Source organism: Dermacentor albipictus, chromosome 5 (assembly GCF_038994185.2).
Source record: "Dermacentor albipictus isolate Rhodes 1998 colony chromosome 5, USDA_Dalb.pri_finalv2, whole genome shotgun sequence".
Lineage (NCBI taxonomy): Eukaryota > Metazoa > Arthropoda > Arachnida > Ixodida > Ixodidae > Dermacentor > Dermacentor albipictus.
The window spans coordinates 148707471-148731398 of record NC_091825.1 but is presented as its reverse complement, the minus strand read 5'-3'; the positions used below and the strand labels follow the sequence as shown (position 1 = coordinate 148731398).

Here is a 23928-nt window from a genome sequence, read left to right as displayed (position 1 = left end):
TCGAGTGCAGTACACCGTAGATACTGTACTAAAGTTACTAGGGGGCCTTATGGCGCTGGGATCGCTCGGCTACCATGGGACTAATATATGATGATGATCAGTACGTGAACATGCTTCTGGTCTTTGTGCCTGTAGCTTCGTACGTACTTGCGGATTTACTTACAGCACAGTATCTGCCTTTTCGTTACAGCATGGTATCTGCCTTTGTCGGCCCATATTTCGAAGCCATACTTTTAAAGGCAGAAAATGACATTGTGCGCACATGCAGAATTATGGCGAAATGTCGCATGTATAACACAACAAAGCTACAGAGTCTCAAAGCCCTTCGAAACCAGAAGGACGAGAAGTTTAGGAAAGCCCATCTACTAACCATCATTCCCATACCGCCGGGCTTGAAGTTCCCGAATAGACACTAGTTGCCTCTTGTAATTATTGTATATTAAACTTGCAGTACTAGAGGAAAGTGGCACTAGAGGAACTGATCGGACGGCCACCTCACGCACCCTGGAAGCCCATTAAAGTCAACCAAACCCTTCCTGTTGACGAAATAAACCTGTTACCACCACCACCACCTACACATTCGAGGGAGACGCCATTAATAGTTGGCAAGCCGAGGGCGTTTCAAGGAATATCTTGAATAACATTCTATGGAGGCGCGCAGAAAAAAAAAAAGGTAAAAGGATAGGTTATCACATCGTCGTCCATCTCAAAGGTACCCCCAACGCATGTTCGCTGTAGCATGAATTCTATATAAATTGGAAACATCTTCCTATATTGGTGACCTTATCACTCTTTGGTCATCTCGTGCACCTTTACTTCAGGAGGCTTAGAACCGGGGGGAGGGGAAAATGCCCCTACATGCTCAATTTTAGGGTGTCAGCGCTCACCCCCCCCCCGCCCCCCCCGAGCGCTGACGGCCCTCCAATACAATAACATACGAAAAACAAAGAAAGAATAAGCAAATAAGGTCGTGGTGGCACGCGCCCGCAAGGCGTAGAAGAAGAAGAACTGACCCAGCTGCGAACGCTCTTGCAACGCTCCTCGGACCTGCCTTCGCTTCCCGTTGCTTGACCAGGTTTTTGGTGGTACAAGGCTTTTCTAGGCTTATTGGTTGATCTTCTAATTATTGTTGCGCATGCTTAATCGTAGGATGATGTCCAAAAATTACCCCGGCAGGGTTTTTCCCCTTGGACACCATTTATTCCGACAGACGAATTACCCCTGAATTTGTTTACCCGCAGTGGCGTGAGCAGCATCCCTGTGGCTCTGGTTCCTTTCAATGAAGGCTCTACACGGTTGACCAACCCCAAGGCTATCCAGAAATCTCTCCATGCGGCTACCTCTGCATACCAGACCATCACAGAAGTGAAAAAGTTCGGCTGCGGAGGTATCGTGTGCCGATAACCAGGCCAGACCTGTGTCGCGGATTTGCTTAGGTGTTCATCATTCGCGTCACTACCGGGTAGTGCCTTCATCCCTGCTCACAACGCATGCACTAAGGGAATAGTCAGAGGTGTCGAGGCTGATCTATCTCCATCAGAAACATTAGAGAGATTGTCTAAGAATGTAGTAATTGCTGTTTATCGCTGCAATCGAGTGGTAGACAATAAGAGGGTCCCAGCAGTATCGGCAATTGCAACATTCGAAGGAACTTCTTGTCCATCAGAATTAACGGTGTGTTAATTCTGATGACAGGATGATGAAGGCTTGCGGCACTTTCTAAACCATAGGGTCGCTGAAGGTGCTTCAGTGGAACCGTCGCTCTTGATATTCTGCTTCATTATATTTAACTTGTCTAACTACTCAACTTAACCCTGATTTAACTCTTATTACAAGAAACTTGGTTCAATTCTGCAAAATATTTACAGATAAAATTTTGCAAATCATTTAGTCTAGAGCGTCCTATTGGAGGTGACGTTAATTAATTGTGTTAAGAGTAGAACCTCTGGCATCGCGTCCACTACAATGCCGTAGTTGCTGGTGATAACGCCATAGGCGTGCAGGATGCAAATACAGTCACCGTTGTTGGAAATGTGGGGAACAGCACTATCAAAGTGATGGTAATGCCCAAGACGAGTGATGCTGCCTCTGTGGTGGAAGTCACCCAGCCAGTTATTCTAACTGCTCTGTTAGGTCTCAGGAGTTGCAGGTGGTAGAAATAATTGACAGGCGACGTTGCTTTAGGTAGGAGGCAGTATGCATCCTTAAAGAAAGGTTCATGACGGTGTTGAACCTTCGACTTCCCCTTCCATAGGGTCTGGTAATGGTAATTTGGTTAACAAAGATTTGAAAATGACAGATGTGAAACAGAATGCTCGAGCGTATAAAAGAACAATGTCATCAATCAATGATTCTTCCTCCGCTCCACACTCAAAAGCCAAGAAAAATAAGCCAGTTCTACACCAAATAAAAGCGTTCTAAAGAAGGTAGTTTCGGCTTGCGGCACTTTCTAAACCATAGGGTCGCTGAAGGTGCTTCAGTGGAACCATCGCTCTTGATATTCTGCTTCATTATATTTAACTTGTCTAACTACTCAACTTAATCCTGATTTAATTCTTTTACAAGAAACTTGGTTCAGTTCTACAAAACATTTTCAGATAAAATTTTACGAATAATTTCGTCTAGAGCGTCTTATTGGAGGTGGCGTATTGCATTTATTTCGTCTTACATTTGCCCTAAGGCCAAAATTTAATTTGAGCTTTCCACTCCTGAGTGTGAAATCCTAGCCATGCAGCTGAATATCCGTGGATGTTGCCCCTTTACCGTGGTAAATGCATATTTTCCTTTTGGCGTACAGGACACACGCACACTGGATAGGGTTCTTAGTTCTTGTGGACGGGACATCCTACTGTCAGGTGACTTCATTTCTCACCATATATAATGGGGATTAAAGACAGATTTGTGGGGTACCAGATTATGGAACTCGTCATTGGACAATGGGTCAACGTGTGTAAACTCGGGATCTATGGCGTTTATGCGGGAAAGATCTTACAATGCAATAGAGCTTAAAATATCTGGCCCGAATGTCTCCGTATTTTCTTGGTTCTGTTCTGTATGCGACAAGCAGTGATCACCTTCCAGTAATTCTTGAAGTAGCACAACCTATAACGTTTTAGTGATCAGGTGCAAACTTTTATTAAGTACAATATTTTTAGAAAATGCTTACGAGATGCTCTTTCATCTTTGTCTGACGCCGTGCACTGACCAAAAAACCACGACTATCTTTTCTGCTTTGGAAGGTCACGCAAGAAGGCTAAATCTACGAGGGCTGTTTTTTTTTCAACCTCCGATCGCTCCGTGCAGACGCTACGCGGGCAGCAGAAGGCGGACATGCGCTGTAGGCGACTGCGCAGCTCTCGCACTACACACTCCGCCATTGTTGACATTCAGGCGTCAGTCGGCATTGTGCTACAGCCACGTAAACATGGCTGCCATTATTGTTGCTCCCGCCAAGTGTGAATTGCGAAGTGTTATTCGTTTTCTACAGGCTGAAGGCCATGGTGCTGCAGAAATCCATCGGAGAATGAGTCGAGTGTATGGGGAAAACTTCATGAGTGATGGTGTTGTGCGTGAATGGTGTCGAAATTTTAAAGATGGACGTAATGATGTGCATGATGAAGGGGGCCAAGGACGCAAATCTGTCGTTTCAGATGACCTGGTTCAACGAGTTGACAGAATGGTTAAAGAAAACCGCAGATTCACCATTACTGCTTTATCTACGGAATTTCCAGAAGTTTCAAGGTCTGTTTTGTACTCTATTGTTACTGAACGGTTACGCTACAAAAAACCTTGTGCACGTTGGGTCCCAAAAATGTTGACGGACGGCCACAAAACTCGACGAATGGCGTCAGCTTTGGAGTTCCTTGAGCGTTATCAGGATGAAGGAGACAACCTTTTGAAATCAATCGTGACTGGGGATGAAACCTGGATTCAATACGACACACCGGAAAGAAAACGACAATCACAACAATGGATGCATTCAAATTCACCAAACAAACCAAAGAAATTCAAAAAAACCTTCAACAACAGAAAGACCATGGCTACTGTGTTTTGGGATCAACAAGGTGTGTTACTTGTGGAGTTTATGGAGCCCGGAACCACAATCACTGCAGCTGTTTATTGTGAAACATTACGACGTTTGCGTAGAGCCATTCAGAACAAACGAAGAGGAAAGCTGACCGCTGGAGTTGTTCTGATCCATGACAATGCCCATCCACACACTGCTGGAGCAACTCAACGGCTTCTCGAACATTTTGGATGAGACATTTTCGATCATCCGCCATACAGTCCAGACTTAGCACCCTGTGACTTTCATCTTTTTCTTGGACTGAAGACGTGGCTTGGTGGGAAGCGCTTTCGAACGTCAAGGACTACTTGAATTCATTGGCGGCAACCTTTTTTGAAGAGGGTATTGCAAAGCTTGTCCACAGATATGACAAATGCCTCAATCTCTTCGGTGATTATGTCGAAAAGTAAGCGTAACTGTACTAATCTTTTGGTAATAAAATTATTGTTTTAGATGAACTTGTCTTTTATTTATAGCCTATCGGAGGTTGAAAAAAAAACGGCCCTCGTAAATAAGAATTGATACAACCCTTGGTTGAATGATGAATGCGCTCGTGATTATAGAAAGAGAAAGGTCACTTGGAACAAATTATTACATAGCCAGAATCCCAAAAAGGGGAGCGATTATAATTTTTTCGAGCCGTCTTTAAATACACAGTTACAAAAGCCAAAGACGAGTACGACAGCAAGAATTCTGACTGCCTAACAACAAAATAAACGCGTGTTGTTCAGTTTTCTCTGCCGTAGTAAAGTTCTTCCGAGTCCAAAAATTATGTACTCCATAGTCTTAAATAGTAATGAAATGACACAGTGACTAGAAGAAATCGCGAAGGGATCAAAAATTAGAATTTCTTCAGTTTTGCCAAATTGTTCAAGCCTACAAAGGGCATCAGATGATTTTATAGACATTACCATGTTAGAATTCACTGAAATCGTGGAGCGACTGCCAGATTCAGCTCCCGGTGCAGATGGGGTAACCTCTTTCATGATCAAAATTTTATTTAAGGAAGCTCCTGATGACCTTTAAGCTATTATAAATCACTCAGTTAGATTTTCATGGAGTCCGTATGCATGAACAATTGCTAAAATAATTTCAGTTCTTAAAAATCATGTGGAACAACATACAATAGATAACATTAAACCAATCACGGTAACCTCAGATTTGGTGAAATAAATTTAAAGAATACTATATGCCCGTATGCTTAAACTTGTAGAGACTTAAGACTTGCTTATTTCCTGCCAAATTGGATTCCGACCATCATGTACAATCTGGTATGCTCACGTGGGCTTAGGAAGTAGAATGAAATTAGCAGGGCGCCAAGAGCAGATAGGTGATATTCTGATACTAGATATCTCTAAAGCCTACGACAGTATATAATACGTAATTTTATTGGATATATATTACAAATCTAGAGTTTCCAAATTATTTTCTAAACTAGACATGTCAGTATTTAAATGGAAGGAAATTATACTGCTCTCAAGGAGCCTTTTCTTCGAGCATACATAATCAATTGCTTGTTTTCCTGAAGGACCTACCACTTCTCCATTATTATTTACCGTTCTGATCAGTTCCATTCCTCGGCATCGAGATGTACAAAATATGCACACGCAGTGGACATTGCTTTCTCTGCATCAAACAGTAATATTCCCTCCCTATAATATCGACTACAGAACTATCTCTACGCCATAGAAAGCTTGTTAACCAAGATTTCTCTTTTTATGGCGAGAAAATGACAGGTATTGGTTTTCCACGTTAATAATCCCGTTACCATATCGCTTTCCTACCGTCTCGAGACTATACCTCAAGTGGAGTCGGTGAGCTACTTAGGTATAGTCTATGACGACTCACTCAGTTGGCTTGGCCATATTGACCACGTCGATAAAAACGGAGTGAGAGCAGTTGGCATGCTACCTAAGCTATACAACAGTCGGAAGGGGATTCGGAAAGACCCACTACTAATGATTTATAAGATATACGTGCGGCCCATTGTAAAATTTGGATGTGTGCTATTTTCTGGCGCGCCAGATTACAAATTACGCCCCCTTGTTCTGACTCAGCGGGAAGCCCTGCGATTGTGCTGCAGATTACAGAAATTCGTGGCTAATAGCGTCTTACATAAAGAAGTCAGATTGCCCTCAATATTGTGCAGATTTCGGTTGCTGACGGTGTAAACATTCTTAAATATGTACGAATCCCCTATTAGAAGATAGGAAAACATATTCATTTCCCGCCTCCATTATTTTTTTGGAGTACAGTGGCCTCGGTTTCATACATAACAAACAGTATTTGTACAAACATTGGTTAACTCCTTAAATGTATGTATTTGCCATGTGCCACCTATTTGCGATGTACGAGAGAGTCTACAAATCATCTATGATGACATCTACGCTAACAATGCAAAATTTCTATCTCAAAATATATTAAATGGACTATTGCAAGATCATTTATTGAGCTTAAGTATAAATACGGTCATTGACAAACGCCTCACAGTGAGGAGAAAAATCCGGAATTGTCATTTTTGCTCCTGCTCTACGCTGGTCATTCTCAATTAGGATTCCGGACTACTACTCCGTATTTCTGGCTGAATTTCTGGATGTAGTGTTAACCTTACGTAAATAAGTTCATCAAGATCGACGGTAGTCATAATAACGGATTGTTTATCTCTATGTACATCGCTCACAACAAATAGTGGCGCAAGCCTTTATGTGCACTTCATTTTCTAGTGCCTGCGCTACAAAGTTTAAGTTACTTGACTGCCTGGTCACAGAGGATTATACATGAGCGAAATGGCCGACAGGCTCACGAGAGCGGCCCTCAATGGCCCTGTACTATCATTACATCCGGCATCAGTTTAGATATCTACTACGAGATTCAGTAAATATGCAATTGCTCTAGGCTTTTTGAATGCAGAAATAGCAAATTTTTCAGCATATCGACACCTCATATTCCCTGGGCACAAGAATTCGTTGGCACAAAAATGTGGAACCCCATTATTAAAGTTTTATTGTCGCAGGGCTGTTCTGCCACCCTCCCCTCTGTGCCCATTCCAGGCTGTAGATGAAACCATCGATCATCTTTTTTATTCTGTCACCGTTTTTCCGCATCAAGGAAAAACATTTTATAACCAGCGTTCACGCAACAACTTGATAAATTCCTCCATTTTATATATTCTTTCTCTAGGAGCCTCCTCTCTTGGGAACAACCACAGGGATGTCTGCTCCCCCATGGAGGAATTCATAGTTGTTTCAAGACGTTTTTCTTAAGTTCTTCATGCATTATCTTTATCCGTTTCCACGTGACACATGTACACGTTTTTGTAAGACCAACATCTTCCCAATCTTGGCCAATCCCCCGCAGTGGATACGCGCCATCGAAGAAGGATTCTGATTGCCATCTGATTCCAATTTTTGATGTTAATCATTCGCGACAGTGCTTCATATTCCGCGTGATGTGCTTTTAGTTGTCGACACCGCATTCTGTGTTGTCACTCTTCTGCACATTGTGGTTTTGGTCGTTGCATCAAGTGAAGGAATTGCATGCATAATGACTGAACTGTAATATTGCCAGCAGCAGTGCAACATTACACACCAAGCATATTTGCTTATCGTCCCATCATGGCTGAAGCCAAACCTTTGATCGGTAGAGTATGGCAATGGGGGATCTTTGGTCTCGTCATTGAATCTATCAGGAAGCCATAAGAACTAGATGAAGGAGCAGGTGGTTTATTTTTCCCGGTAACTACTTTGACATCTGACAGGGGATTGATTACATGTACATGTGCACTAGCTACACTCGTGATATGCTCTTGGTACTTTGTCAAACCTTTTACTGTTTGATATTTAAGTGTGTAATTAAAATGGTCGCTTGATATTTCTGTAACCAGTGTTGCCCGCAAGCAGTTAATAATCATAGTGGCAAGTTATACACTGCAGGGCAGCACTTTTTTCGATGCTGCCTTACATAGTAATTTGCAATTTCCTTTGTAATTTCACAAATATGGCATCCAGATGTACCGGTATAGACTGTTTTCTTGGCTTGTAGTAACACACTTTGGTGGAAAAAAAGAGTAAACACACACAAACAGACATCATACATGAATGACCGGTGCTTCACTTGCATCAAATATTTTTATTGGAATGGAAAGAAATATGAATTAAACCATAATCATGCCTACTATACCAAGAAATAACTTTCTGACATAAACTATGAAATGTGAGAATAATAAACAATACATCGAAGGTGGCTGCATTGTGATTACCCGAAGTTTGGTTCAAATGACTATTCCTATGTTTTTCAGAAAGAATGCTATGGAGGGTGCTAGTGCTGTTGTAGGTCATTCTTGCCATGCTCTTCTGATCGCATGTAGTTTAAGTATAGTTCCTTCACAAATATTGCCGGCGTGCACTCCTGTGTGCACTCTACAACTATGTACAAATAGGCGCGCCTTTATAAGTTCAGAAAAAGAAAGAAGGATACACAGGCATGACTGAAAACAGCAAAGCATCTGCGCTGTTCTCAGTCCTGGCTGTCTAATTAATAAGTTCTGGCTGTCTAAGTAATAATTTTTTTAATGTACTTCTTATTTAAGGAGTGATGACTAAGCTTACTGAACATGCATTCTTGACTTCTGTCCAGCTCTCGGATCAATGCTTGGCTTGTAGCCTTGCCTTGTAATTCTACCGACTAAGAGAACCATTAAATAGCATCGTTATGCTTGCAGCACATTCTAATACCGGTGTTGCAGGGCCATTTTCAATTGTGACCAAGCTCAATCTGGATCGAAATTCTTGACCGGGATTGGCTCCCTCGCACAGCTTGCACAAAAGAGCCAGTCGGGAGTGAGAAATTAAATCCGGATCAGGCTTGATTTCCATCAAAAGTGCGCCTTTTGACACCCATATAAATCAATTTCTCTTCGTCAGTAATAGGGTCTTTCAGCTGATAGATTTGCACTGAAATATCCTTGTGAAGCTGCATTATTCACGTTGATGGCTGCCACAGACCTCAAGGTGCGAAGTCATCTTATTTGTTTAATTGAAGAAAGTGCAAGCACTTGCTCTAGTGTGCAATAGGCACTCTCTCATCATTTGGAAGTTGCGAATGGCTTAGAAACCATTACACTGATTGTTTAAAATCAGCCTATTCGCAATTATTGAAACTGTAGTATGGCTTTGTTCTGTGTAACTTCAATTTATCTTTGACAAACTCATGCTCGTAAGAGTGGGACTTACCTGCTTTATTTAGGAGTTTATAATCATGGTGTCTTTATTGGTGTATTGATTGATTAATGAAATTTTTATTTCGCATACAATGAAGGGAAGGTGGAAACTAAAGGCATTTGATAGACTAACTTAAGGTTCCTGCCCCCTATAAGGTATTTGACATTGCCTACATAGCAAATGACCTTTTGATAAAACTAGGTGATCAGAGCATGTTGTAGTAGCAAATTCACTTTGTATAAATCTTGAGATCGATCGAGAAACCTGCGTGCACTCTACATTCATGTACAAATAGGCACACCTTTATAAGTGGAAGTTCAGAAAAAAAAGTAAAAGGGATACACAGGCACGACTAAAAACAGCAAAGCATCTGCGGTGTTCTCAGTCCTGGCTGCCTTTTTCTTTAGCTGAGGTTTCTAACGCACGAAAACGGACGACAGACAGAGGCAAGACGCGGACACCGCGCTGACTTCCAACAATTGTTTTATTCTATGAAGTGGTACACATATATATAGGTAACAGACAACAGCGTACGCATGCGCATAGGTACTGGTTTCTAATCAAATGAGACAGCAACGAGACATGTATAATAGAAAGTTAAGATGATATCGAAGATGAAAAAACGACCATGCATAGCCAAAAATATTTCTGTAATTGCAAGATTAAAATGTCATCTCTGTCAGGCCACCCTTTGTGTCGCGTTTAAAAAATCGAATTTTTTTTTTTGAAAGATCGATTGAAGGCGCGCTAACACAAGCGTTCCCCAAACTAGCGATCTTCGCCGCTTCACTAATCTCACGTGTTGATTGCGTTGGGCTTCTTCCTATCACAGTGCACAGTTTATAAATGGGACTGCACCATGCTTCCTGCAGTGAAAAGCCAGATGCCCCACTCCTCCAGTTCGCACATTATTTACGTGTTCAGGCAACCTATAATTTACGCACCTTCCCGTTTGCCCGATGTATTTTTTGCCACACGACAGGGGCAGTTCATACACGATATTGTTCTCACAAAGAACGTAGCATTCCTTGTGATTTGTCCGGCAACTGGGGTTCTCAGAACCACAGTAGCTGGCCTTGCACAAGTTGGACAGCTTCATTGGCGCTGAAAAGATGACGCTTACATTTGCGTTATTGCCAATCTTCTTCAGTCTGTGCGAGATATCGTGGACGTACGGTATTATTGCGCGTTTCTAATTCACTCGCACAATTTTCATGAAGTAAACTGCTCATCCAGTCGCCCGCATTTTGCGGTTTTACGGATACCTTCGGCCATAGCTGTGATGATATGTTGCGGAAAACCGGCCTGTTTCAGGCGATCCACTTGCGCCAGAAAACTGGACAAGCACTTCTGAGGGCACGAGCGGCGAAGCGCTTTCATTAGGGTTGACTTTGCGATGCCTCTCTTAACCAACTTAGAGCGGCCCTATAAAAATGGCAGTAGCGGCTTGTTCGCCCTTGGTTCATATGCCCAGCACACCTGGTGTCCCTCAAAAAACATTCTTATATCGAGGGCTCCCAAAGTACCATCCTGTGGCGTTTCATGCGTAACAGTGAGCGGTTGTAAACACTTGCTGAAAAGATCTAGCACTTGCGTGGCATAAAGACAAACCTCCCCGCTAGGACTTTGATCGAGAAGCACAACGTAGTCGTCAACGTACCTATACGCCTTTTTTACATTCGAGTTTTCTAATCTGGCATCCAGTATCCTGTTTATACGAGCAAGATAAAGGTCACTTAAAAGTGGTGCAATATAGGAACCAATGCAAATTCCTTGTTTTTGAAGATAAACACTTCCACCCCACTTGGAGAACGTCGAGCGCAAATACATGGACAATAGTTCAAGAAACCCCTGCGTAGATATGCAGATGGTGTTTACAAACTTCAGTTCATCGTTAGCATCAATAGCCTCTTGAACACATACTATCAACTCATCATGTGGCAGTGAATAATATATATCTTTTACATCTACAGACAAAGCTTTCAAATTACTGCCTACATGCGTCTTCAGGCGACCTATAACTTCTTTTGAGTTCTTAGTCAGAAAAGGATCATTCACTGCTAGCAATTTCAACTTGCCTTGAAGAAAAAAGCCTACGGAGTTTTGCCAAGTTCCACCTTCCGACACTGAGCGCTGTGTCCGCGTCTTGCCTCTGCCTCTCGTCCCTTTTCGTGCGCTAAAAACCACAGTTACGGAATACCAACATACCCTAACATACGCTCTTTCATGTCTTTTTCTGTACTCTGTTAATTTATGAAGCATAAATAAACAACTTGCCCTACAAGTACTTCTTGGTGATATGTTCAACCCACATTATAAGAAAATCGGTTTGTGATATCTTATATTCGTTATGAGCATATGTGTTCCATGCTTTCATTGGCAGGGAACATTTTAGATTTACGTTGTTATACCTGATATTTTTTTTTACCTAGGTTCACTACAGTTGAACCCGGATATATTGAACCCACATGTATATAAAGAATTATATTGAATGAACAGCTTCAATATCCCCTTAAATATTTGTACAATATCTTTATTTTATATATCAACTTGCCTATGTATCGAACTTTACTGATCCCCTTCAGATTCAATATATATGGGTACGACTGTGTATTGAGGCTCAATTGTACACACTTGCGAATTTCAATGAATGGTATTGGAAGCAGTTTGCTCAACAGGAAATCATGGGGACAATATCAGTGGGGTACAGGAAGAAAAAGAAAATGTTTATAACAAAAAATATAAAGATCACATCAGCAGCTTTGCCTTCTTGCTTCAAATTTGCGCCAGTTGGGGACCTCATTAATCCAGGATCCCTAAGGACTTCGTTGCTTCCTGGTCCCGTGACACCACCTGTTGCTGGTGAAAACGTAAAGCCAAGTTATGTTCTCTCTCACACAGGTGGAGACCGAGATCACAGCCACCACGGCTACCCCGGTTAAAAACGAGTCGGTGACGGCGTCGGATGAAGCCGATACCATGAAGGCTGGTGTCCTGCCCGGCGACGTGACTACGCCCACTCTAGTAGGGGGCGGGGCACCCCCGCAGCAGGCACTAGTGTTCTCACCGGCTGATGTGCCACTGCCCAAGTCCGGGGTGCCGCGAGCCATTCTGACTTGTCGGCCTAACTCGCACCCATTTCCGGAGCGAGGGCTCAACCTTGACCAGCCTGCCAAGGTTGGCCGTTCAGTGGCCCGGTGCCGACAGCCACCCAACAAAGCCATTTTCGACTGCAAGGTGCTCTCGCGAAACCATGCCCGTCTTTGGTATGAAAATGGGAAAGTAAGTGCCTCAACTTTTCATCTTGCTACTGTCTTGAAAAGGTGTAAATGGTGGACATTTACATATTTTTTCGACTTTAATGCTTACGCAGATTTCTGGGCAAAAAATGTTTGTGTTATTCATTTTTTATCCGCTTTCTGAAGTGCACCATTCATTTTCTTTGAGGGGAACTTGAACTTTACCATGTAGTATTTGTAACCATCCAAATGGAAAACATGTAATCGTGTGGGACAACATTCTGAATGTTAAGTGTGAACGATATCGCATCCCATACCACCCTCCTGCACACCTAACAAAATCAGAGAATCATTCCATTTTCAGCCACCGCGAGTAAAATCCTGTCGCCATCCTATGTGCACATCGTGTTTCAACAGGCAGGGTTCTCTGCTGTTGCACAGTAAAAGCTTCCTTGCGTTCCTCTCAGTAAGACACATAGGACATAGTCACAAGAGGCAGTGAAGTGCATGAAAACAAGGAGCAAGCAGGACTATGCATATTGTCGAGGTCACTGCGGTCTCAGTTTGCGAGGCCTTCATGCTTTGTCACAGAGAAGCCGGCACTTACCACTGCCACTGCTTTAACAAATTAGTTTGTGCCACTTAGAAATAATCTTTTCGAAGTGAAAATGTATATTGGCTTTGGTTAACTTTGCTTGAAAGTGTATATTGGCTTCGGCACCTTTTATTACGTTGAGTGGCATTGACATTTGTTGCTTGGAATGAATTACTTGGTAAGGTTGATTTTTGTTGAAAGATATTAATGTTAAATATTCACTTGTGTTTACGTCTTCACCATTTTAATTGTGCTTATTCTGACCATATTACAGTTCACATAATTGATTGGTAGAGTTTGTACTTGGTTTCGAACCTTAGTCTTTCCCCTGGTTAATGAAACACGATGATTTTGCACCACTAGCTTTAACAGAAACTGGCACACTGATAATGACGATGTATTTTGACTCAGCGCATTTCCTCACAAAACCACCAAGTGTGCTGGTGGATGTTATTCATAAAACATGCTGCTTAATTTCGTGGTTCTAGTCGCAGTCCTGTTCTGCTTTTAATTAATTTTGAGAAATATGGAATTGATGTTGGCTAATTCTCTAATTGTTTAACCCTTAAACTACCAAGTTAGCTGTACTCATCCTGGGTAGATGTTTCTACTAGTGTTGCCAATGGCAAGCTTTACTTGTCCAGGCCCTTCTGCTTGGTTTGCCGGATATGAATAGCACTTCTCAACTCGGTACACACGTGCATTTTAGTTTCAGCAGCTTAACAAATTCTTTGATACTTACGATTCCTTTTCTTACCGTATGCTGTGATAATTACGCTTAAACCTTGAACATATGCTAAAGGAACATTCTTTTGGGGTCTTTTTCTTAGGAGAAGAAGTCTCTGATTAATATTTTGAATTAACATGAAGGAGAAAGTGCAGATGTAACATACTTTTCTAAAATCTGGATGTAATGTAGCGTAAATTGCTGCAATAAAGAAATAATAGATTTGTCGTACCTCCTTACGAAAGAACTTTGACATATAATGGATTGAGGGTCTCCTTGCTATAATTGAATGTGGCCTTAATGTGTTTCTGGTTTTGCACTAAATAGCATTTGCAGTTTTGAACTCCGCAGGAGCGTCTGCGTCAGCAGGCGTTTGGTGTGTTGCGACACCACGTACCCAAGCACATGAGGGTTGCACCTTCACGCGTGTAGCCATGGGTGGCTTGGCCATGTCCAGGGAAAGTGGGATCCCGGGTGTTGAGCCGATGACCGGTGTTCGGACTGTTAATGCAGCGGCAACATACTCTTTGGCATCTGCTTCACCTTGACGGCTCCCCCGGACTGACCCACCCCGGGGAAAGGAGTAGTTGCCTTTTCCTTTCTCTCTCTCCCTCCAACATTCATCTTTCTCTCACTTTCCATCGTTCCTGCCTCCTCCTAGCTTCCCTTTAATTCTATTTTTTCCAGGCAGCAAGGGTTAAACCTTGTGCGAATAGCCAACCTAGGTTATCTTATATTTGGTTATAGTGATAACGTACAGCTGGCATTTGTAGAACCTGTTCTTACAGTCCCTGTAGCATCCCCTTCTAGGGTTCCACTGTAAGTGGGTGGCGTTATTGGCGAAAACTGCGCATTTCTCGATGGTTAGTTTCTTCCCCCCTCTCGCTGATTGCTCTAAGAAAAGAGGCTGCACCGAAGATGTATTCAAGTCCTTCAGACGTCAAAAACCCAACTTACCAAGATTCCACGTCATTAGCTCGAAAAAAATCAGATAAACAAGTACAAACAATCTCTCCATTTCCAGTTTCCAAGTCTCTAACTGAGGCTCTTGGACCAGACTAGAAGGCATCAGGGATGGCAAGTGGTCATCTCCTCTTGGAGCTCCATGATCAGAAACAGTACGAAAAGTTGCCCAGTTTGGTGTCATCTGGGGACACTCAAGGGACAGTAACCCCCCCCCCACTGCACTATGAACAACACTCGTGGCATTGTCTCGGATGATGATTTGCTCAAGCTGACTGTCAAAATAATTAAGATGAGGCGGGAGAAATCCAGACTAAGCACCTATACTCGCCTTCGGCCCAAGTGTCCTGCGTGAGTCCACCGAGTCCAGGTACATCAAGCTTCGTGTCACGCCATACGTGCCAAATCCCGTCCGATATTTCAAATGGCAGTGTTTCAGCCACAGTTCGCAGAGTTGCGGAGACCCGCAAACTTCTGCGAAATGCAGTGTGCATGAACACACCTCAAAATGTTGCGAGAACTTTCTCCACTGTGTAAATTGGGATGGCCAGCACGCCGCGTACTCGCAATCCTTTCCATCCTGAAAAAAAAGAAATTGTAATGATAAAAATAAAACAGGATCTTTAATTCAAAGAAGCATGCAGGCGGGTATCCTGCCAAATCGGGTATCCTACCTGCCAAAGAACACATTTGCCGATGTGATGTGTCTGGGCGCGGCGACACAACGGCTTCTGCCGGCGACGCCATCAAGCCCCCAGGCAGCTACAGCTAGCGCTGTTCCGGCACTCCAGAAGAAGACACCGTCGAGCTCCGGGCCGTTGGCCTCAAAGGTCGCATCCGATGTGGCGAGGCCTTCACGTCAAACGCAGCGCTCGGATGAGCGCGTGTCCATCTCCTCTTGTGAGGCGCTGAACACGACAAGCCAAATGGCGCAACCAGCACCTAAGGAGCAACAAGATTCTCACGATCGCTCCAGAAAAAAAACCTCGCGTCACGGCGACTGCATAGGGCCCGTGAGCAAATCCCCGTCACTTAAACACACAGCGTAAAAAAAACCTCGCGTCACGGCGTCTGCAAAGGGCCCGTGAGCTAATCCCCGTCATTTAAACACACAGCGTAAAAGCCGTTCATCATAATGTAGACCCAAATAATACAATGGAATGTTAGAGGACTTTTCACAATCTTGAGCATATTAGAGAACTACACAAACACAATACGAAGTTGCTGTTGGTTCAAGAGATGCGTCTTAAACCTACAAACACTAACTTCCTTTGCAACTGCACCATCTTCCGAAAAGAACGCAACAAGGCTAACGCCTCAGGCGGTGTAGTAATAGTTGCCGAAGGGTCTGTAGCTTGTCAACACGTCACCCTTCAGACGCCCTTTGACGCGGTGCCGGTTCGGGAAGTCCTTTTTATTCACTGTGTATCCTGCTTACATACCCTCTATCATCTCGGAAAACTCGATTTCTATAACCTCATTGATCAGCTTCCGGATCCCTGCGTAGTCGTGATTTTAATGCCCATAACACGTATGTGGGGAGACTCGCGATGTGACGCGAGAGGCCAGTTCACTGGAAATTTTCTTCTCACCTCGAGTGCCTGCCTCTTTACTAAGATACAGTCGACCTATTACAATGTCCAACACAACAGTTATTCATCTAGCAAGTGGCTCTTCTCTTGTGCCTCACTTGGAATGAAATGTCATCAATAAACTGTATGGAAGTAACCACATTGCTGTAACTTTAAATGTGATACCTCTGCATGAAACCGCCTCCCCATATTCCTCGATAGAATATTGCATCGGCGGAGTGGGCACATATTCAATAATCAGCTTATCTACCACGAGATACTATAAACCACTTTATTAAATATGATGCCGTTGTACATATTACTGTTTTTATTATTGATGCAGCCGAAAAGTTTATCCCGCAAACGAATGATGGTTCACTTACAAGATGTGTTCCCTGGTGGATCGAAGACCGTAGAGAGGCACGAAAGAGGCAGAATAACGCATGGGGCGTATTGCGCACATCACCAAATGCCGAAGGTCTAATTCAATTTAAAAACATTAAATCACAGGGAACGCGGACACGACGACAAGGAAAGAGAAAGCTTGGCGAGGTTCCTCTCGGGTATTCATTCATACACTCAGGAGGTGAGTGTAGAATGGCTTAAGAAAGCTAAAAGGCCAGCAAATCTATCCATTGTCTCTGGTGGACGACCAAGGAAATACCTTGCAAGACCACGCAGACTATCTTGGGGAGCACTTTGAGCCTTTGTCGAGCTCAATCCATTATCCTCAATCCTTCTTTAAATACAAACAAATAGAAGAACGTAAGCCAGTCGTGCATAAATGCAGACAGAACGAACTGTAAAACTTGCCTTTCAGCATGGCCGATTTGAGAGCTGCCTTGACAATAACTATAGCTCCAGTACAAGCACTCCTGCACGGAGTTTTACAAAGACGTGTCGAAGTGGCACGCCGGGGTGTCCTAAGCAGCCATCGGTCCATTCTTCAAATCCGATGTACTGCATACAAGAACAAGTATCCTTACGACTGAGGCCTATCCACGATAGTCGGCTGTGAAGCATATAAGAAAATCAACTCCAAAAGCAGTTACATATACAGACTCCCTAAGTATCGCGAAGACCTTGATGTCACTTCGTAAGCACCAAAATCCCGGACTAATTCAGCTCCTTCCGACCTCTGTAAAGCGTATCTATCAAACCATCATGTCATTCTATGCTTTGCGCCTGGCGATAGGGGCATCGAGGTACCGTTCTGGCAGGCGAGATGGCCACGTCAATTGCATCGCATGCTATTAATCCTAATCCTGCTGTCCCTGTCGCAGATCTGAAGCCCTTCTTACGAAAGAAACTGCAAAACCACTGGCAACGCATGTGGGACGCAGAAACAAATACTAAGCTGCACGTGATAACGCCACAGTTAGGTTTTTGGCCCTCCTTAACCAAATCATGGCGAATAGATACCCTATTCTGTCACCTCAGAACAGGACACAAATTTGCCACGCATAATTTCTACTTACCAGGAATTACCTCCAACCTGTTGTAGACGTGGTGAGAGGTTGACCATCCTCCACATCCTCCTGGAGTGTCGGGAAGCCAAAGCTGACAGAGAGAAACATTTTCCTCCTGCATACCACTATTGTGTCCCTCTTCACCCGACTATGTTTCTTGCTAAAGAACTGCTTTTTAACACTAAAGCAGTCAAGTGATATTGTCCTACATAGTATAAGCCCATTAAATCCGTTGTGCGTCCTCTTTCCTGAGGACGATCCTGTGATAGTTTTGTATAGCACATGCCTCTAGGCCCTTGTGTTTCATGGCCTCTAATGAGGCCGTAGTGCTCTAGCCAATTTTGTAATCTGACATGCTTTGTATATCGTAACATTCTTTTGCAATGCATCTTAATGCTCATTGTACCCGTCATTTGTCATTGCCATAATCTTACTACGCATAGGTTTTATGAAGTTTAGAACGACTATTTTTAAGGCCCCTTTACAGCCATATCAAATCAACCTAATAGAAATCTTAACTCCACCATGAACTCGCTTACACTGGCATGGAACTCTTTGGCCATACCTGTCCCTTGCACCACTAAACACCACATATTCATTCATTCATTCATTCATTCATTCATTCATTCATTCATTCATTCATTCATTCATTCATTCATTCATTCAATTTCGAACTATGATCTCTTGTCTTTTACAGTTCATTTCTTCTGCTTGAAAGATTCTGTATCTGAAAAGGTTTCATGAATACGTATCTCATGTGTGTTTATTCCTGCCACATACTGTTCAGTCAACCACCTTGTCAAGTTACAAATATCAGAGGCTTTGTTTTAGCAACTTCCTCCTCCTTTCGGGAAAATAAATTGATTTAATTTCATTTGATTTCAGACAAGGAGTTTCCAGGAGATACATACAGCTTTTCCTGTATAGCTTTTTTTTCTTCTGGCCTTTGTAATCTTTCTAGAATAAATGCTTCTTTATTTGTCATATTTTCAGTTTTATCTGCAAGACACCAAAAGCAGCAATGATAGTTTCGTCAACAACCAGCGCCTCAGCAAAGGTTCTGAGGAGTCGCCGGCACAGGAAGTCTGCTCCGGTGACATTGTACAGCTCGGTGTTGATGTGGTGGAAAACTCTAGGAAAGGTGAGGTTTCTTTTAAAACGAGTTTCTGAAAAAAAGACATCTATATGTTATAATACTTGAACATCATCTTCCACATATTAATGCCTGATAATTGCATGTAACAAGACTTGTGAAGCTTATTATGTTTGTTCCAGTGACACACACATTATATTTTACATGTGATACAACTCTTATAAGTCCTGCTAGTGTTGCAGCGGCTGTTATTCTGTGGTTCCTCCCTTTTGCACACCTTACTTGATATCTCAAATGGCTTATTGGTGCATGCATTGAAGGGACTTCGTATGACACTGTGTGCACGTTAGAGAAACAATGATCATTTGAACGAGAAATATTTGGGACTGATACATGTAGGCCTTTTCACTGTGTGCCAGTTCAGGATGGACGGCTGCATGAAAAACCTATAGTGAGACAAAAATTATACTTAAGGAAGACATTCATGCTGGCTAGTTAGTTCATACTTGAATAAAGGTTATAACTGCGCTAAAAAACGAGGACAAGCGGAAGCAATGCGCGTTCATGGTCTTTTATGTGTTCCTTCCGCATGTCCTCGTTTTTCGCTTAGTTTAACCTTCCTTCAAGAGCGTGATAACATAAGACTATACCAAACTGAAATTATTCCGAGGTCTGGACGTCAATATGTTGTGACTGTTTATGCAAATTAGGCGGGAACTCGCAGCATTTTTCGATCAGCCCAATCAGCAGCCTTCGTCTTTGGCGGAAGCATCTTTTGCTTCCTAAAGGGTCTGTATAGCAACTTCACTTTAGATAAAAGCACTTAATGAAGAGGCAATTGTGTGCTATTGAAATCAAAATTGTTTTGTAATATTTTGATTGAGAAGATTCCGAGGTCCGGACGTCAATATGACGTGGCTGTTTATGCAAATGGGGCATGTAACGGAGTGTTTTAGATAACATATGTATATTAAGTTTGCAGTGCATGGCTTGGTTCAAGCAGAAATCGCATGCGCCGGTTTGCGACAGTCGTTAGCGCGAACTCGAACTCCTTGCGCTCGCTGAAGCATTACGTAAACAATACGTAAACGCTTGAAAATTTTCTACAGTGCCTAAGAGGTTCACTCAATGCGGCTTGGAGTGCGAATGACAACGTATGTTGAGACGTCACTGTCTTCTGAGAACACGTATTAAATATCGTAGTCACCATCGCTTCTACCACGCGTGCTGTTCAACGTATTTTTGCAGGTAGACAGACAAATGAAAATATTTACGGGCTGTTTGCAGGTTGTATGCCACTGCGAAGATGAAGTCCAAGTGAATTACGTCCCTATATTGTATTCTTCGTCACAATACATAACGTTGTTTTATCTCAGTGCTGTACTATATGACAGCTGTATGATATGATGGCACGTCGATAATCTGATTTCACGAAATCCCGACGGGTACGACGCAACGTAAACTGCGTGGTAACAATAAGATACATGTTATAAGATTTTAGATTATATGTCCCGTAATCCGCGGTATCTTGCTTTTGTTAGTTGTATAAGCACGAAAGAAAAATGGGAAACCGATATTGAGACGTGTGTCCTTCATCTCAAGCCATCAACCGTGTGATCGCCTAAGCTAAGCAGGTTTGTGCTTTGTCGATGAAGCAGTCATTTCGATGACACAAAATATGTGTGCACTGCACACGATGCCACTTTGCTTGCAGACATGTTCCAGAGACGACTAGGTGGACCCCATTTAGGACGAGCGGGCCATCGCGGCGTACCACTACCGCAACAACCAGTGGCAGTCCTTCCTTACGCCCGACAGCATCACCAAGATGGTAAGATCGATTCACCAATGCGGGGAAAAAAATCTGTATACAACAAGAATAGGAAGTGTAGCAGTAAACGTAGTTAATTGTATATGCTAACAAATTATAAAATTGTTCTCTATCTCTCTCTCTCTACCAAATGAATAAATAAAATAAATCATGGAGTTTTACGTACCAAAACAACAATCTGATTATGAGGAACGCCGTAGTGTGGGACTCCGGATTAATTTTGACCTCCTGGGGTTTTTTCACGCGCACTCAAATCTAAGTACAAAGGTGTTTTCGCATTTCGCCTCCATCGTTAAGCGGCCGCCGTGGCCACCGTGGCTGGGATGTGATCCCGCGACCTCGCGCTTAGCAGCGCAACACCAAAGCCGCTAAGCAACCACGGTGGATCATATGCAACCAAATGTATATGTGGTTGCATATGCATATGCATATGTATATGTATATGTAGATATATATACTGTATATTTACCTTACGGTAAATATGCAGTAAATCTAGGAGTGAACGGAGTTCCAAGTTACTGTATAGGCTGGAGCATAAGTGTCGATTACGGGGACTGCACCACCGAATGCACCTTTCAGACAAAAATTCGCAAGAACAGCTGAAAGCAAAGAGTTTAATATCGTACTTATTCTTTTGGTATTCTTGTAGGTGAAGTGCTTTAGAAAGTAACAAGGAGGAAGGAAGAACCGAATGTATCTCTTAGATCTTTTGTGGTTACGTATTGTTAGCGTATGTTACAATGAGATTCTTTTTGTACAAATGAATTGAACCATGCGTAAGTAAACTTGAAAATGTTGATCACAACAGTAACTAGTTTTTTTTAAGCCCCTCCCTTAATGCACAGTTAGGTCGAATTTCACGCGAACGTCCTCCTCCTCCTCCCAACCAACTCCCCCCTCCCCTCTTTAAGGTCGACCCAGGCGGCTTCGCTCGAGGATTACGGCATATGGAACTAAGTGTAACAAAAGCTATACGTTGGACTTTGTCAGGTTAACGCAAATTCTTCGCAAAGTGTCTAAACATATACTTACATAAAATCGCTCTTTCTTTCATTTCATTTTTTTTTAACCAGATGCAACTTGCCCTCAAAGTAAACCTGAGCGTGTGCGTAGCGGCCTACTGCGTGGACTACGAGGATTATCATGGCCTGTGCAAGAAGAGCGAGACGTTCCCGCGACTTACGGCTGTGCGACACGTACTCGATCAAGTCAGGAAGCGCTGACCGCCATCCGTTACCCAACCACACCACATCATTCATCACTGGCAATCCTTGAAATTATATTACATTAAATCGATCTCGTGTTTATCCAAATGGCTACAAATCAGGTCCAACCTTTTCTTTTTCTTTCTTTCTTTTTTCTTCTTTTAATGCACAGCAAGGTTATCGCCTTGCTTACCAGGTCAGGACTGAAGAAGCCGACAGTGGCCACGCAGGACAAGCAATGAATCTCGAACTGAGGTTCTTATAGTGAAAATGCTTTTTTTTTCTTTATGGTTGGGGGAGGGAGACAATTGAAAGGAAGGAAATATAATGAAAGTAAAGAGATAGAAAACTGAGCACTGCCCCTGGGCGTCGAACCAACGGTGATACTAACGTGGTCATGGTCACTCATTAGCATCACGCCCATAAACTTAGTGTACGGAGGCATTTCGCAAGCAAGGCAAATGTATATTCCCGCTTCATCTTCCTTTCCAACAAAAACCTACGACCCTCAAGCGATCTTTAATGACAGAAAGGTGGAGAGGTCGGCCTGAGTGAAGCGCCTGTAGTCTGATACTCCTGGGGAAGGGGTTCTGGGAAGCAACGGAGAAAGGATGTGAAAACGAAGGAGAGTGATGGTACGGTGAAGTTGATGATGATGAGAGCTGAGCAATACACTGTTTCTGTGCGAAGCGTATATGCACAATTCACAGCATATGCGTCTTCGCGTGCAGATGTCGAGGTTTCTGCAGTTTAGCCAAGAGACTGTCTATAGCCTAAATAAAAAATGTCCGCACCTGTTACCCCCACTGGTGTAATTAAGCCAGGGAGCAGCAGGTACAGGGTGTTGATTATTCGCCGCAACATGGCCTTGATGATATAATCGATCAATTAAGGCAACATTGATAGCCAGCACTGTGTTAAAGGTTGCGCTGGCGGGCGGCGGCCGTATGTCGACGACCATGACCAACGCACCATGACCTGCTGAACTTTCCATGTGAGACGGGATTAGACGCTCGTTCCTAGAGCATGTGTGGTGTGAAGATCGCGCGAGGACGTTTTGCGAGGACATATTACTCCGGCACGTAGTGCATCAATAGTGCACATGCACATATCGGACAACGTGCGTATAGCGGCTCGTTGTACTATAGCATAGTCACGTGTTTATTACGTCCTCCTTTGTCCTTAGCACAATCAGGTGTCGAGGGCTAGCGACGTCCTCTCCTGGCCAACTTATCTTTTCTAGTGATTAAAATCGCTTCATCCTTGACAGGGGCGAGATGCAAAAACGCTCGTGTACTTAGACTTAGGTGCGCGTTAAAGAACTGAGGTGGTCAAATAATCTGGATCCCTCCACTATGGCGTTCCTCATAACCCAATGTGCCATTTCGGGACATTGAGACACACAGCTTACTCGCTATTCGGCATGTCTGGCTGTGGCAGAAATAGACGCACATTCAGATTCATCCGGCTTGTACTGAAGGATTATATTGATTGTGTGCGATGGGTGCCGATCGTACAATAAGAAAAAGGGTGAAAAGCCAGTGGTGTACTGAGTGGCGGTATTGTAACCGCAGGTTGCGAAGGGCAGAATAATAGCATCCCCAATTGTTTGGTCGGAGGCTACGTACATTACGGGCATGTCGCCAAGCGTATGGTTAAAGCATTCTGTGAGGCCATTGGTCTGCGGATGGTAAACAGTAGTTGTGCAGTGCACAACGTAGCACTCTTTGAGGATCGCTTCGACAACTTCAGACCAGAAGACACGTCCGCGATCGCTGAGCAACTCCTGTGGTGGATCATGACGCAGTATGATTCGGCGAAGCAGGAAAATGGCAACATCGCGCGCTGTAGCCGATGGGAGAGCGGCAGTTCCGGCGTATCGGGTGAAGTGGTAAACAGCCACGATGGCCCAGCGGTTATCAGCAGATGTCAGGGGAACTGTCCCATAGA

At 43.3% G+C, this 23928-nt stretch overlaps 1 protein-coding gene across 1 annotated transcript; it reads left to right on the top strand.

Moving 5' to 3' along the window:
• Positions 1-963: 963 nt before the first annotated feature.
• On the top strand, positions 964-22085 carry LOC135897638 (uncharacterized). Its single transcript, XM_065426332.1, has 5 exons — positions 964-1085; positions 12187-12567; positions 18843-18990; positions 20657-20773; positions 21847-22085. The coding sequence occupies exons 2-5, from the start codon at positions 12265-12267 to the stop codon at positions 22062-22064; spliced, it is 786 nt and encodes a 261-aa protein (XP_065282404.1). The 5' UTR covers positions 964-1085; positions 12187-12264; the 3' UTR covers positions 22065-22085.
• Positions 22086-23928: the final 1843 nt, after the last annotated feature.